General features: G+C 43.7%; 1 protein-coding gene across 1 annotated transcript in view; it reads right to left on the bottom strand.

Annotated features, from left to right (window-relative positions):
• itpr3 (inositol 1,4,5-trisphosphate receptor, type 3) overlaps nt 1-16,489 on the bottom strand; it is a 218,530-nt gene that overhangs the window by 170,627 nt on the left and 31,414 nt on the right. Inside the window, exons 4-5 of the mRNA XM_061693945.1 lie at nt 12,273-12,359; nt 1,111-1,269 (exon numbers count right to left, since the gene is read on the bottom strand). Coding sequence (XP_061549929.1) covers nt 1,111-1,269; nt 12,273-12,359 — 246 coding nt within the window. The remainder of the gene's footprint in view (nt 1-1,110; nt 1,270-12,272; nt 12,360-16,489) is intronic.

Genomic DNA, 16,489 nt, shown 5'->3' with positions numbered 1-16,489 from the left:
TTTTTCCCTGAGTTACTCACCGGAGCGGCGTCCGCGGTTTTCGGCGCATGGAGACGGAAGCGGCGCCACAGAGGGAAGCGAGCCGGCATTCAGGTGAAAATCCGCAAGAGAGGACACAGATTGGCGTTCCCGTCGATCCACCTCGCGAATGTACGCTCCCTACCCAACAAAATGGACGAGCTTCATCTTCTGTTAAAGACCAGTAAAGACTTCGGACGTTCCGCGGTCATGTGATTCACGGAGACCTGGCTTTGGGACGCTGTACCCGATGGCGCCGTCATGCTTCCCGGCTTCCACATTCATCGAGCGGACCGCGACATGGAATCATCGGGGAAAACAAATGGCGGCGGGATATGCATCCATATCAACGAAAAATGGTGTACGGACGTCACGGTGCTCAGCACACACTGCAGCCCGCATTTGGAGTCGCTGTTTTTGAACTGTAAGCCATTCGACTCGCCACGTGAGTTCGCATCATTCATACTGGCTGGAGTCTACATTCCGCCTCAAGCTAACACGAACGCCGCATTGCTAACGCTCGCCGAACAAGTCAACGAAATTGAAAAAAAACACCCTGACTCACCCCTCATTATTCTCGGGGACTTTAACAAAGCTAAACTCAACCACGAACTCCCTAAATACAAGCAGCACATCGACTGTCCTACTAGGGAAAATAATACTTTAGACCACTGCTCCACTACGGTAAAAAACGCATACCGTGCTATACCTCGTGCAGCCCTGGGCCCGTCTGATCACTGCTTAATTCACTTAATACCGACGTACAGGCAAGAACTTAAATGCGCGAAGCCTACAGTGAAAACAGTGAAAAAGTGAACCAACGAAGCCAAGATGGAACTTCAAAGCTGTTTAGACTGCACAGACTGGAGTGTCTTTGAAAATTCAGCTGGCAGCCTGGATGAATATACGGACATCCTATATCAGTTTCTGTGTGTGTACCAACACATTCAACAACAATAAGCCGTGGTTCACTGCTATATATATATATATATATATATATATATATATATATATATATATATATATATATATATATATACACACACCACCACTTACACACCATCCAATTGATGTTTTACGTGGAGTGCTTACATTGTCTCCATTGGCACGCAGCTTCCAGAAAGGTTGTATAAAGAGCCAGGATCCTTCATTGCCGGTCCCATCCAGCGTGACACGCATGGCGTTCTTCTCCAGAAGCGCCGGCAAACGCTTGTTTACCGTCAGGTACTTGTTGCTCTTCATGTGCAGCAGCTGCAGGAAAATCAAAATCAAATAATTCAAACGGTGAATCGTACTTTCTTCTCATTTTTACAACTGTGAAAGGCATCTTTTTCCAGCCTTTCTTGTGTTGCTACTTTGTGTGAAATGCACTGCCACAAAATGGGGGAAAGACAGTCGCCCAGCAGTTGGTTCACGCCATAATAGCAGAAGACTGCGGCTCAACATTTTTCTTATTTGAGCATATCCAAGAGGTTTACCTGCTGGAGCGTCACACCTTTTTTTCTGGCACTTTGGCAAATGCCAGAAGCCGCAGAGGGACCAGGGCGTTTAGGTGGCAACTTCAGGCATCAAAGAACAAGCACAAAAATATACAGATATACTGTACTACAGTGTTTCCCAACCAGGGGTACGCAAGCACATTGGAGGGGGTACATGGAAACAAGCTTGGACAAATGTCAAGAAATACATGTACCGGCGCTACTTATTCAGGGTTTTTTGTTTGTTTTTGTTTTTTTTAATTGAACTGTAATCCAGTACAGTCACTGGAAAAAAATCACAGGTACATTTTTTAGAAATTTTTATTATTTCGCAGGATTATATTTTTAATGCAGGATTAGAGAGGCCGGTTGTTTATTTGCACACTCGCCCGCTTTCCCACTCACTCAGACTACTGGTGACTTTGGCTACGGGGAAGGTAGCGAGCTAGCCCAGGAGCCCGCAGCTAAATTGTAAGTAAACATTTCACTATGACAATCCCGTCACAAATCACCCACTGCTTTACTATTTCAATTCTATTACAAATACCAGCTGCTAAATCTATCACCGGGAATAAATGTTTTTCCGCGTTTGACGTCACATATCGGAATTTTGTGTGTGTGTGTGTGTGTATGTGTGTGTGTGTGTGTGTGCGCGGGCGCAAACGCTCTTTCTAACAAATGCCAAGTGTTTGGCTCATGTGAAAAGGTTTTAAAACTTTGTTATTAAGATAGTAAATGTAATTTCCCTACTGGGTGAATAAAGTATCTATATATCTACATTTCATGTCAATAAAATGGTATGTGGGCGCTACAACTACTTTAGCCGAATCAAAACAGCCACGCACAGGCAAATATGGATAAATGGCTGCAACGTCCAGTTGCTCCAGATTCAGGAGAGGGTTCATACACTATATTGCAAAGGTATTCGCTCCCCTGCCTTGACTCGCATATGAATTTAAGTTACATCCCATTCCTAATCCATTGGGTTCAATACGATGTTGGTCCACCCTTTGCAGCTATAACAGCTTCAAACATTACTGGGAAGGCTGTCCACAAGGTTTAGGAGTGTGATTTTGGGATTTTTTTACCATTCTTCCAGAAGCGCATTTGTGAGCTCTCACACTGATGCTGGACAAGAAGGCTTGGCTCTCAGTCTCCGCTCTAATTCATTCTAAAGTGTTCTATCTGGTTGATGTCAGGACTCTGTGCAGGCCAGACGAGTTCATCCACACCAAACTCTCTCATCCATGTCTTTATGGACCTTCTTTTGTGCACTGGTGCACAGCCATGTTAGAAATGGAACTGTTCCCGCAAAGTTGGGAGAAGTTCCGACGACATATAGTCGGGCTCGCACGGCTTGGGCTCTGGTACCAATCCTCTTAAGAGGGGTTGGACTCTCTTCCACTCTGGAGTTGCCCACGGTGAGAGGCGCCGAGAAGGTGTGGGTATACTTATTGTCTCCCGGCTCGGGGCCTTGTACGTTGGGATTCACCCCAGTGGACGAGAGGGTAGCCTCCCTCCTCCTTCGGGTGGAGGGACGGGTCCTGACTGTTGTTTGTGCCTATGCGCCAAGCAGCAGTTCAGAGTACCCACCCTTTTTGGAGTCCTTGGAGGGGTGCTGGAGTGCGCTCCCGCTGGTCTGCTGGGGGACTTCAATGCTCACGTGGGCAATGACAGTGGGACCTGGAAGGGCGTGATTGGGAGGAACGCCCCCCTGATCAGAACCCGAGCGGTGTTCGGCTATTGGACTTCTCTGGTCAACACAGATTGTCCATAACGAACACTATGTTACAGGATATGGTCGCAGTTCAATGCTCGACTTTGTGGTCGTGTCATCGGACTTGCGGCCACATATCTTGGGCACTCGGGTGAAGAGAGGGGCGGAGCTGTCAACTGATCACCACCTTGTGTTGAGTTGGCTCCGATGGCAGGGAAAATTGCCGGTCCGACGTGGCAGGCCCAAACGTATTGTGAGGGTCTGCTGGGAACGTCTGGCAGAATCCCCTGTCAGAAGGAGTTTCAACTCCCACCTCCGACAGAACTTTGCTCAAATTCCGGGGGAGGGGGGGGACACTGAGCACAGGTGGACAATGTTCCGCACGCTTATTGCTAAAGCGGCCGACCAGAGCTGTGGCCGTAACGTGGTCGGTGCCTGTCGTGGCGGCAATCCCCGAACCCGTTGGTGGACAACAACGGTAAGGGATGCTGTCATGCTGAATAAGGAGTTCTATCGGGCCTTTTTGGGCTATGGGACTCCTGAGGCAGCTGATGGGTACCGGCTGGCCAAGCGGAATGCAGCTTTGGTGGTCCCTGAAGCAAAAATTCGAGCATGGGAGGAGTTTGGTGAGGCCATGGAGAAAGACTTCCGGACGGCTTCGAGGAAATTCTGGTCCACCAATTCCACCGACACGCCTTCCCATGTGGAAGCAGAGTCTGGGGTCTCTGAGGCGTACTCTCCCATCTCTGGGTTTGAGGTCACCGAGGTGGTTAAAAAGCTCCTCGGTGGCAAGGCCCCAGGGGTGGATGAGATTAGCCCGGAGTTTCAAAAGGTTCTGAATGTTGTGGGGCTGACACGCCTCTGCAACATCGCGTGGACATCGGGGACAGTGCCTCTGGATTGGCAAACTGGGGTGGTGGTCCCCCTTTTTAAGACGGGGGACCGCAGGGTGTGTTCCAACTACAGGGGGATCACACTCATCAGCCTCCCGGTTCAGGTCTATTCAGGGGTGCTGGAAAGGAGGGTCCGTCGGGAAGTTGAATATCGGATTCAGGAGAAGCAGTGTGGTTTTCGTCCTGGCCGTGGAACAGTGGACCAGCTCTACACCCTCGGAAAGATCCTTGAGGGTGCATGGGAGTTCACCCAACCAGTCTACATGTGTTTTGTTGACTTGGAGAAGGCGTTCGAGCGTGTCCCTCTGGGAGTCCTGTGGGGGGTGCTACGGGAGTAAGGGGTACCGAACCCCCTGATACGGGCTGTTCGGTCCCTGTATGACCAGTGTCAAAGTTTGGTCCGCATTGCTGGCAGTAAGTCGGACTTGTTTTCGGTGAGGGTTGGACTCCGCCAAGGCTGCCCTTTGTCACCGATTCGCTTCATAACTTTTATGGACAGAATTTCTTGGCGCAGCCGTGGCGTAGAGGCGGTCCAGTTTGGTGGCCTCAGTATTGCTTCTCTGCTTTTGCAGACGATGTGGTTCTGTTGGCTTCATCAAGCCGTGATCTCCAAGTCTCCAGTTCGCAGTCGAGTGTGAAATGGAAAATTAGCACCTCCAAATCTGAGACCATGGTCCTCAGTCGGAAAAGGGTGGAGTGCCCTCTCCAGGTTGGGGATTAGATACTGCCATCAGTGGAGGAGTTCAAATATCTTGGGGTCTTGTTCACGAGTGAGGGAAGAATGTAACGAGAGATCGACAGGCGGATTGGTGCAGCATCTGCAGTGATGCGGACTTTGTATCGGTCCGTTGTGGTGAAGAAGGAGCTAAGCCGAAAGGCGAACTTTCTATTTACCGGTCGATCTAGATGTTCCTACCCTCACCTATGGTCATGAGCTGTGGGTCGTGACCGAAAGAACAAGATCCCGGATACAAGCGGCCGAAATGAGTTTCCGGGTGTCCGGGCTCGCAGGGAGTCCGGGCTCTCCCTTAGAGATAGGGTGAGAAGCTCGAACATCCGGGAGGGGCTCAGAGTAGAGCCCCTGCTCCTCCGCATTGAGATTAGCCAAATAAGGTGCCTCGGGCATCTGTTTAGGATACCTCTTGGACGCCTCCCTTGTGAGGCGTTCCGGGCACATCCCACCGGGAGGAGACCCCGGGGACGACCCAGGATACGCTGGAGAGACTATGTCGACGGAACGCCTCAGGATTCCCTCGGAAGAGCTGGAGGAAGTGGCTGGGGAGAGGGAAGTCTGGGCTTCCCTGCTAAAGCTACTGCCCCCGCGACCCGACCTTGGATAAGCGGAAGAAAATGGATGGATAGATGGATTACTCAAATGTATATGACCCAGTGATTTCCAACCTTTATGGAGCTAAGGCACATACTTTGCAATTGAAAAATCTTACAGCACACCAACAAACAAAAATCTCACAAAAAGTGGATACATTAATTACTGTACGTCCTTCCTGACATCTAATAGAAGAGCATTTATTTGTTCTGTCTGTCACAATGCCTCACAGCAATAAATAGATGAATAAAGATACATTATTTATTCGAAAAAAATGTAATTTTTGGAGCAATTAAGTGAAATTTGATCATTTCCCCTGGCAAACCTGAAGAGCGCTCACGGCACACTAATATGCCCCGGCACACTGGTTGAGAATCACTGATCTAACTTATTTTCAAACATTGTCTAAAACTACATCTAGATTTTTCATTTTGAGGCGACATAATGCCACACTGTGGAGTGAGAAAAGACACTTCTCTACACGTTTCCGAGAGTTGAGTATTTCCAGAAAATTGATAGATTTGTTCTCAAGCTATTTTAAATTGGTTAATCATATGCAAGAATAACAGAAATGACCAATATTACCAATTTATGAAAAAAAACATAACATTGATTGTACAACTCCAATTCCAATTAAGTTGGGATGTTGTATTAAAGAAATAAAAACAGAATACAATGATTTGCAAATCATGTTAAACCTATATTTATTTGAATACACTACAAAGACAAGATATTTCATGTTCAAGGTGATAAACTTTACTGTTTTTAGCAAATAATCATTAACTTAGAATTTTATAGCTGCAACACGTTCCACAAAAGCTGGGACATATAATGGGTCTGTTTATAGTCATTTTAAATAGATTGGGTACTATGTATTCATTGTCGTTGTTTTTTTGACAGTTTTCGTGAAATTCTTTGGTACTGAGTTGACAAATGTTATTTAGAGAAGGTGATAAAGATGGTATATTTAAGTGCAGCAAAGCGAAGGCACATAGAAGGGTAGCAAACAAACACAGAACATAGAAAACAAACATTAGTGACAAGGGGATAATATAGTGTGTGGTGGTTGTTTGTAGTGCACAAGAAGAGTTTTGAGCGACTTGTGTGTTTAGTTTGTGTAGAAACAAGCAGAGGAGGAAAACAGACAGATATGAGTGAGAATTCATGCTGGTTGCATGTGTGATTCCATTCTTTTTGTTTGTCCAAGCAAAAGTGGAAAGAATGAACCAAAATACAACCCCAATTCCAATGAAGTTGGGACGTTGTGTTAAACATAAATAAAAACAGAATACAATGATTTGCAAATCATGTTCACCCTATATTTAATTGAATACACGACAAAGACAAGATATTTAATGTTCAAACTGATAAACTTTATTGTTTTAGCATATAATCATTAACTTATGGCTGCAACACGTTCCAAAAAAGCTGGGACAGGTGGCAAAAAAAACTGAGAAAGTTGAGGAATGCTCATCAAACACCTGTTTGGAACATCCCACAGGTGAACAGGCTAATTGGGAACAGGTGGGTGCCATGATTGGGTTTTAAAGGAGCTTCCCTGAATTGCTCAGTCATTCACAAGCAAAGATGGGGCAAGGTTCACCTCTTTGTGAACAAGTGCGTGAGAAAATAGTCCAATAGTTTAAGGACAATGTTCCTCAACGTACAATTGCAAGGAATTTTGGGATTTCATCATCTATGGTCAATAAAATCATCAAAAGGTTCAGAGAATCTGGAAAAATCACTGCATGTAAGCGGCAAGGCCGAAAACCACCATTGAATGCCCGTGACCTTCGATCCCTCAGGCAGCACTGCATCAAAAACCGACATCAATGTGTAAAGGATATCACCACATGGGCTCAGGAACACTTCAGAAAACCAATGTCAGTCAATACAGTTCGGCGCTACATGTGTAAGTGCAACTTGAAACTCTATTATGCAAAGCAAAAGTCATTTATCAACAACACCCAGAAACGCCGCCAGCTTATCTGAGCCCGAGCTCATCTAAGATGGATCCAAAGTGGAAAAGTGTTCTGTGGTCCAATGAGTCAATGGCAGTCAATGGCATGGGTAACTTACACATCTGTGAAGGCACCATTCATGCTGAAAGGTACATACAGGTTTTGGAGAAACATATGCTGCCATCCAAGCAACATCTTTTTCATGGAAGCCCCTGCTTATTTCAGCAAGACAATGCCAAACCACATTCTACACGTGTTACAACAGCGTGGCTTCGTAGTAAAAGAGTGCGGGTACTAGACTGGCCTGCCTGCAGTCATGACCTGTATCCCATTGAAAATGTGTGGCGCATTATGAAGCGTAAAATACGACAACTGAGGCCCCGGACTGTTGAATAGCTGAAGCTGTACATCAAGCAAGATTTCCACCTACAAAGCTTCAACAATTAGTGTCCTCAGTTCCAAAACGTTTATTGAATGTTGTTAAAAGAAAACATTTTTTCCAGCTTTTTTGGAAAGTGTTGCAGCCATAAAATTCTAAGTTAATGATTATTTGCTAAAAACAATAAAGTTTATCAGTTTGAACATTAAATATCTTGTCTTTGTGGTGTATTCAATTAAATATAGGTTGAACATGATTTGCAAATCATTGTATTGTTTTTATTTATGTTTAACATAGCGTTCCAACTTCATTGGAATTGGGGTTGTATATGGACATACAAGGTTTCTGCCCAACAACTATGATGTATTCAAGAAATGCATTTATGTAAGCCATATGTTCAGTGTTCCCCTTAATGCAGCCCTTTGGGGGGCACAAGCCAGTGCAAACTATAGCCCGGTCCCAAGCCCGGATAAATGCAGAGGGTTGCGTCAGGAAGGGCATCCGGCTTAAAACTTTGCAAAACAAATATGAGCGTTCATCTAAAGAATTCCATACCGGATCGGTCGTGGCCCGGGTTAACAACCTCCCCCTCCAGCACCCTTCACCTGCAGGGCACTGTTGGAAATTCAGCTACTGTGGGTCGAAGAGGAAGGAGAGGTGGAAAGTGGGTTCTTCGGCAGAAAGAGAAGAGGAAATCACAGAGCCTAGAATTTAATGTGGGGACTTTGAATGTTGGGACTATGACTATGAAAATCTCGGGAGTTGGTTGGCATAATGATTAGAAGAAAGGTTGATACATTGTGTGTCCAGGAGACCAGGTGGAAAGGCAGTAAGGCTCGAAGTTTAGGGGCAGGGTTTAAATGATTTTACCATAGTGTCGATGGGAAGAGAAATGGAGTAGGTGTTATTTTAAAGAAAGAGTTAGCTCAGAATGTCTTGGAGTTGAAAAGAGTATCAGATCGAGTGATGAGGCTGAAACTTTAAATTGAGGGTGTTATGTCTAATGTGATTCGTGGATGTGCCTCACATGTAGGATATGACCAAGAGGTGAAAGAGAAATTCTGAAAGGAGCTAGACGAAGTAGTTCTGAGCATCCCAGACAGAGAGAGAGCCATGATTGGTGCAGATTGTAATGGACATGTTGGTGAAGGAAACAAGGGTGATGAAGAAGTGATGGGTAAGTACGGCATCCAGGAAACGAACTTGGAGGTAAACTTAGCAACGAGGATGGAAATGGCTGTAGTGAACACTTTTTTTTCCAGAAGAGGCAGGAACATGACCTACAAGAGCGGAGATAGAACGATGCTGGTGGATTACATTTTGTGCAGACGATGTAATCTGAAGAAGTTTACCAACTGTAAGATAGTGGTAGGGGAGAGTGTGGCTCGACAGCATAGGATGGTGGTTTGTAAAATGACTGGTGGTGGGGAAGAAGATTAAGAAGACAAAGGCAGAGCAGAGATCCATGTGGTGGAGGCTGAGAAAGGAAGAGTGTTGTGCGGCTTTTCGGGAAGAGGTGACACAGACTCTCGGTGGACAGGAGGAGCTTCCAGAAGACTGGACCACTACAGCCAAGGTGATCAGAGAGACAGGCAGGAGAGTACTTGCTGTATCTTCTGGCAAGAAAAGAGAGAAGGAGTACAGGAGTACAACCTCAAAGTACAGGAAATCATACAAGGAAAGAGGTTAGCTAAGAAGTGTGACACTGAGAGGACCAAGGAGAGGCGAAAGTAATACATTGAGATGCGACATAGGGCAAAGGTAGAGGTAGCAAAGGCCAAACAAGAGGCATATGATGACATGTATGACAGGTTGGACACTAAAGAAGGAGAAAAGTATCTATACAGGTTGGCCAGGCAGAGGGATAGAGATCGGAATGATGTGCAGCAGGTTAGGGTGATGAAGGATAGAGATGGCAATATGTTGACTGGTGCCAGTAGTGTGCTAGCTAGATGGAAAGAATACTTCAAGGAGTTGATGAATGAGGAAAATGAGAGAGAAGGAAGAGGAGAAGAGTGTGACGGAACAGGATGTGTCAATGATTAGTAAGGGGGAAGTTAGAAAGGCATTAAAGAGGATGAAAAATGGAAAGGCAGTTGGTCCTGATGACATTCGTGTGGAGGTATGGAAGCATCTCGGAGAGGTGGCTGTGGAATTTTTGACCAGCTTGTTCAACAGAATTCTAGCAGGTGAGAAGATGCCTGAGGAATGGAGGAAAAGTGTACTCGTGCCCATTTTTAAGAACAAAGGTGATGTGCAGAGCTGTGGCAACTATAGAGGAATAAAGTTGATGAGCCACACAATGAAGTTATGGGAAAGAGTAGTGGAGGCTAGACTCAGGACAGAAGTGAGTATTTGTGAGCAACAGTATGGTTTCATGCCTAGAAAAAGTACCACAGATGCATTATTTGCCTTGAGGATGTTGATGGAAAAGTACAGAGCAGGTCAGAAGGAGCTACATTGTGTCTTTGTGGTTCTAGAGAAAGCCTATGAGAGGAACTCTGGTACTGCATGCGGAAGTCTGGAGGGGCAGAGAAGTATGTTAGAATATTACAGGACATGTACGAGGGCAGGCAGAAAAGTGGTGAAGTGTGCTGTAGGTGTGACAGAGGAATTTAAGGTGGAGGTGGGACTGCACCAGGGATCAGCCCTGAGCCCCTTCCTGTTTGCAGTGGTGATGGATAGGCTGACAGATGAGATTAGACGGGAATCCCCGTGGACCATGATGTTTGCAGATGACATTGTGATCTGTAGTGAAAGCAGGGAGCAGGTGGAGGAACAGTTAGAAAGATGGAGGCACGCACTGGAATGGAGAGGAATGAAGATTAACCAAAGTAAGACAAAATATGTGTGAATGAATGAGAGGAGTGGAGGGGGAAGAGTGAGGCTACAGAGAGAAGAGATATCAAGGGTGGAGGACTTTAAATACTTGGGGTCAACAGTCCACAGCAATGGTGAATGTGGTCAGGAAGTGAAGAAACGAGTCCAAGCAAGTTGGAACGGGTGTCAGGTGTGTAATGTGACAGAAGAGTCTCTGCTAGGATGAAGGGAAAAGTTTATAAAACAGTAGTGAGGCCAGCCATGATGTATGGATTAGAGACAGTGGCACTGAAGAGACAACAGGAAGCAGAGCTGGAGGTAGCGGAAATTAAGATGTTGAGGTTCGCTCTTGGAGTGACCAGGTTGCATAAAATCCGAAATGAGCTCATCAGAGGGACACCCAAGGTTAGATGTTTTGGAAACAAAGTTAGAGAGAGCAGACTTCGATGGTTTGGACATGTCCAGAGGAGAGAGAGTGAGTATATTGGTAGAAGGGTGATGAGGATGGGGCTGCCAGGCAAGAGAGCTCGAGGAAGACCAAAGAGAAGGTTGATGGATGTCGTGAGGGAAGACATGAGGGCAGTTGGTGTTAGAGAGGAGGATGCAGCATGAGGAGGTTAGAGAGGAGGATGCGGCATGGAAAAGGATGACACGCTGTGGCGACCCCTAACGGGACAAGGCGGAAGGAAAAGATGTTCTGTGTTCCACCTCATATCCACAATTCACCTATTCTATGATTTTTGTTTTTAACTATCCTTTGCTGTTTTTGTGTTCAGTTTAAGATAAAATGAGTGTTTTGGTGTCATCTTAAGGCATCTTGGTAGATAGAAACTATGTTGAAGTGAGCGGAGAAGCTTCAATGAGAAAGGCCAAAGCCCTGTCTAATACAAAGGTAGTGCTTTGCCATAGCCAAGTGTAAACCTTTTTCGGGGTGGGGGCGTCAATTACTCGCTGATTTTTTTATATATTCATAACAGGCCTCGTTCCCTTTACCCCACAAAAAAACAGATTATTTTACAGGGTTTTTCCTGGCTCAAATGGAGGCGGAAGTGGTACCACTCTGACCATTGGTATGTGTGTGTATTTACATAATTACAATATTTCATTGTTTTTTTGTTTTTATTTTAATTAAATCAGATTTAGTAAAACACAAAATAAAAACACACAAACCCTATTCCACATTAAATAAATAGTAACAAAGTGCATTGTTTGCACAGTTAAATGTGCTCCCGTTCAGTGTTAGTTGAACACATTCCAGTTAAAACCATTTCACAGTCACAGGCAGAACATTTTAGCCACCTATTTTTCAATTCCCTCGCGGGCTAATAGACATTTATCTGTCAATCAAACTATCTATCCAGTGATGCACAAACAAGTACGAACAATCACACACCTTTCTACAGGAATCTTTATCTTAATCACCTCACTGAGCACCGACCACACCCAGTGTGTGTGTGTGTGTGCATTGAAACAAAGTCAATATTGAATTCAACAAAAGAACATTGTGTGTGTGTGTGTGCGTGTGTGTTTAGTACATGACCACACATCCGCTGCAGCAGAAGATACATGTTACCATGGTGATGAGGGAGGGATCAGTGTGTGCATACAGTGCAGTTGGTAGTTTCAACGTTTACACGCAACACAACATTTAATATGAAAGTGGCCCAAAAAAAAAGTACCTGGATGACAGTTCCGTACTTGACCACATCTCCATGAACCTTCTTGTTCTCTGTCTCGTTCTGCTTCTGCTCCAAGTTGGATGCATGCTACAACACAGGCATGCACACACGCACACATGCAGGCACACACTCACACACACACACACGCACACACACACGCACACACACACATTTGTTCATGTTAAAATAACCACTTGAACAAATGTTTGCTCAAAAGTTATATACCACAAGATCCAAAGTGGAACACAATCCATTCAGAATTGCTGGTTGACTTCCACGTTGTTCTCATCTGTTTCAGCGTCAAATTCTAACATCATAGAAGCTTTATTAACTATTCAGACAGTGTGGTAAGTTATCTTAATATTTTCACATTGTCTTAACTGTCATAACACAGTTTAACCCCTGTATTACAGAACAAATTAAAGCTGAAGTAAAACAGCAAAGTAATGACACATAATGGACAGGAGTAGGAACACGTTTTATAGAAATACAGTAAAAATACATAAATTTATGTTCAGTGGATCTGGGTCAAATTCTAACATCATAGAAGCTTTATTCACTGTTCAGACATTGTGGTAAGTTATCTTAACATTTTCACATTGTCTTAACTGTCATAACACAGAGTTTAATCCCTGTATCACAGAACAAATTAAAGCTGAAGTAAAACAAAAGTAATGACACATAATGGACAGGAGTAGGAACACGTTTTATAGAAATACAGTAAAAAAAAAAAAATTATGTTCACTGGATCTGGCCTGACCGCGAATAGCAAAAATCCGCTAATAATTGACAGCCATTATAATTGCCATGAAAAAAAAAACTAATCAAAAGAAACCTTTTTTTTTTTTTTCAAAAAAAGCGTGAACCTCCAATACCTCCAATAAGGGGTTTACGCGAAGAACAAAGGGTAGCCCCCCCCAAAAAAAAAAAAAAAAAAAAAAAAAAACCATTGCAAACATACATCCATTCTCTCTAGGATCACTTCACTAGGGTTGCGGTTGTGTTGGCACCTATCCCAGCTGACTTGGGCGAGAGGACCAGTACACCCAGACATGATCGCCAGCCAGGTGCTGGGCACATGTAAACAACCATTCACACCTACGGACAATTTTTTTTTCTTCAACTAACCTACCATGCATGTTTTTTTAAATATGGGAGGAGGCCACAGAAACCAAGAAAACCCTGGCAGACACAGGGAGAACATGCAAACTCCACGCAGGAAGGTCGGTATTGAAACCAGGACCTAAAAACTGTGTGTAGTATATATTAGACGTGCTCCGATCAGGGTTTTATGCTGTCGATTCTGATACCAATCACCCATAAGTGAGATCTGCCGATCACTGCCGATATTGTTCATATGGATTAGCTGTAAATTTATTTATGGTGAGTGGTACTGGCTATATGAGCTCACGTTTGCTTGGGTTTGCTTTGCAGGTGCTGTCACATCATCACGGTTAATAAACATGATTATTCATTTATTTTAAAACTTGGTAGTTAAATAACTATCAAAACTAAACTTTAAATATAACTTAAAATAACAACCAGAAAATAAATGTGTAACAAATACATTAATAATATATTAATATAATAGAAATTTTAAAAAAAACTGAAAAATAAGGAGTGAATAAAAACAAGACAATGTTTTTAGCCATGACTGTATTGTCTATCATATGTGTAAAACAAAAAAAACACCCATAATTATTTTCATAATTTTGTCATCTTAATTGACCTAAAACAGGAAAAGTTTAGTCAGATTTCATGTCACAGTCAGGAAAGAAACGCATGTCTTTTTATACAGTCAATGACTATGGGCTGTTTCTGCTATGCGTGCCTTGGCCTCTTAGGGGCAGTGTGGTGCAGTGCATACATGGAGCTACTGGTTTACTGGAAGCTAAAAAAAAAAAAGAGGAGACGAAGAAAGTCATGTTATGATTTAAATAAAGTTGTTTTTCACAGATTAGGAATAATGTTTTACTACGCCGTTTCTGTGTGAATATTCAATATTTAAAGTTGAATCCCTCCCGTGATCAAATGCTAATATTAGGTAGCCCATCAATAGGGTTTTCCATTTAACTGTTAGCATAGCAAAGAGTGATTTTGAGATTTATTGTGATTGCAGGGACCAGCTACACCATGAGATGGCACCTAATTTGCATTATGTAGAGGAAAAATAACACGCAATAAGTACTTGTTTTTTGAGAATGACTAATTTTTGGATGAACGTTAATCTGTCTGATTCTCTCCCCCAGATTCCACACGAGAGGCGAGGAGAAGGAAATGCACTAGATGCTAGTACAGTACTGTTGTTGTAGAGTGGGTTTTTTATTAATTTGCATTCAGACTCATTATTTGGGTCCGTTGAGATTATTTATGTTCAATTGTACAGTTTATTTTTCATGAAAGGGGGCAGATTTTATTAATAAATTCACAAAGTTTAAGTCAGTTTAAGAAATTATTCGTAGCGTTATGTGTGGTTAAGTGAGTGACAATCAATTGAGCCATTTACTTGACATTAGGGTAGTTATAGTATTGAAATATTATTAGTCCGAGATATTTCTAAATTGTCAACCTAGCAGGATTATCAATTTGCCAAGGAGTAAAATATGAAGTGTGATGAGTGGAACAATTTTTTTCAAACATTTTCAGAACAGATTTCAAATAAGACTTCCGTAGTTGCAGTGTGCACGTCAACTGTTTGCCTAAAGAGGTTCCTCCTGGAATATCAGTTAAGTTAATGGACTTTTTGGGCTACACAAGTTTTATAACTCTCAGGATTATAAACAATTTAAGTTTGCTAATTAGGTATGAAGACAGGCGGCACGGTGGATGACTGGTTAGAGCGTCAGCCTCACAGTTCTGAGGACCAGGGTTCAATCCCCGGTCCCGCATGTGTGGAGTTTGCATGTTCTCCCCGTGCCTGCGTGGGTTTTCTCCGGGCACTCCGGTTTCCTCCCACATCCCAAAACCATGCATTAATTGGAGACTCTAAATTGCCCGTAGGTGTGAATGTGAGTGCGAATGGTTGTTTGTTTGTATCTGTCCTGCGATTGGCTGGCAACCAGTTCAGGGTGTACCCCGCCTCCTGCCCGATGATAGCTGGCATAGGCTCCAGCACGCCCGCGACCCTAGTGAGGAGAACCGGCTCAGAAAATGGATGGATGGATGGATATTATAATAATATAAGACATAATACTGTACAGTATATCGTTTACACACACACACACACACACACATATACACACCCAAAAATGTTTTATATATATATAATTTTTTTATTTTTTTTAAATCCGCAAGCAGGTGAGTCCACAGATGCCAAGGCAGGGGTCCACTGGTTGCAAGCTCAGCCTTTCCTACAGTATTTTGCAGTAGGCTCAATTTCAGGTTCAATGGTTATCATCACACATCCCCTCTTCGCCTTTACCGGTAAAGGGGTGTCAGATGAAAAACAAAAAAAGCCAAATAATAAGTGGGATTAAATCCTTTGGATGCCACACAGTGATTGTTAATTACTTCTGAACTCCAAATTGGCCGGCACGGTGGACGACTAGTTCTGAGGACCCGGGTTCAAATACGGCCTCCTCTGTGTGGAGTTTGCATGTTCTTCTTATGCATGTATGAGTTTTCTCCAGGTACTAATTTTCTGAGCTGCTTATCCTTACTAGGGTCGCGGGTGTCCTCCACCCTGAACTGGTTGCCAATCAATTGCATGGCACATACAGACAAACAACCATTCACACTCACATTCACGTCTATGTCGAAGAGACTTAGAGTCTTCAATCAACCTACCATGTATGTTTTGGAACGTGGGAGTACTCGGAGAAAACACACATAGGCACGTGGAGACCACGCAAACTCCACACAGGGAGGCCAGATTTGAACCCAGGACCTCAGAACTGTGAGGCAGCATTATACTCCTAAATAAAAGCTCAAGTTATTAAGTAAGTCCTATATGATGCACATACTGTAGACTGACATGTTTCATAATTCATATCCAATACAGGTAGAGGAGGGATTATTATGTGTATTATTATTATCTACCTGATGATAATCATACGTGAGTGAGCTCAGCTCATGCATATCGTTCGCTCTATAAACTTGTTCATCTCATCATTCATGGACACGGACACGATTCTCATCTTTTTGGCTCTTAACACCACCACAATGGATTTACAATAAAACGAACAAGAACGGTTCCAACGGGGGACTTTCAGCTTTAA

The sequence above is a fragment of the Phycodurus eques genome, chromosome 1 (assembly GCF_024500275.1).
Source record: "Phycodurus eques isolate BA_2022a chromosome 1, UOR_Pequ_1.1, whole genome shotgun sequence".
Classification (NCBI taxonomy): domain Eukaryota; kingdom Metazoa; phylum Chordata; class Actinopteri; order Syngnathiformes; family Syngnathidae; genus Phycodurus; species Phycodurus eques.
The sequence above is the reverse complement of the archived record's forward strand: the minus strand, read 5'-3'. Positions and strand labels throughout refer to the sequence as shown.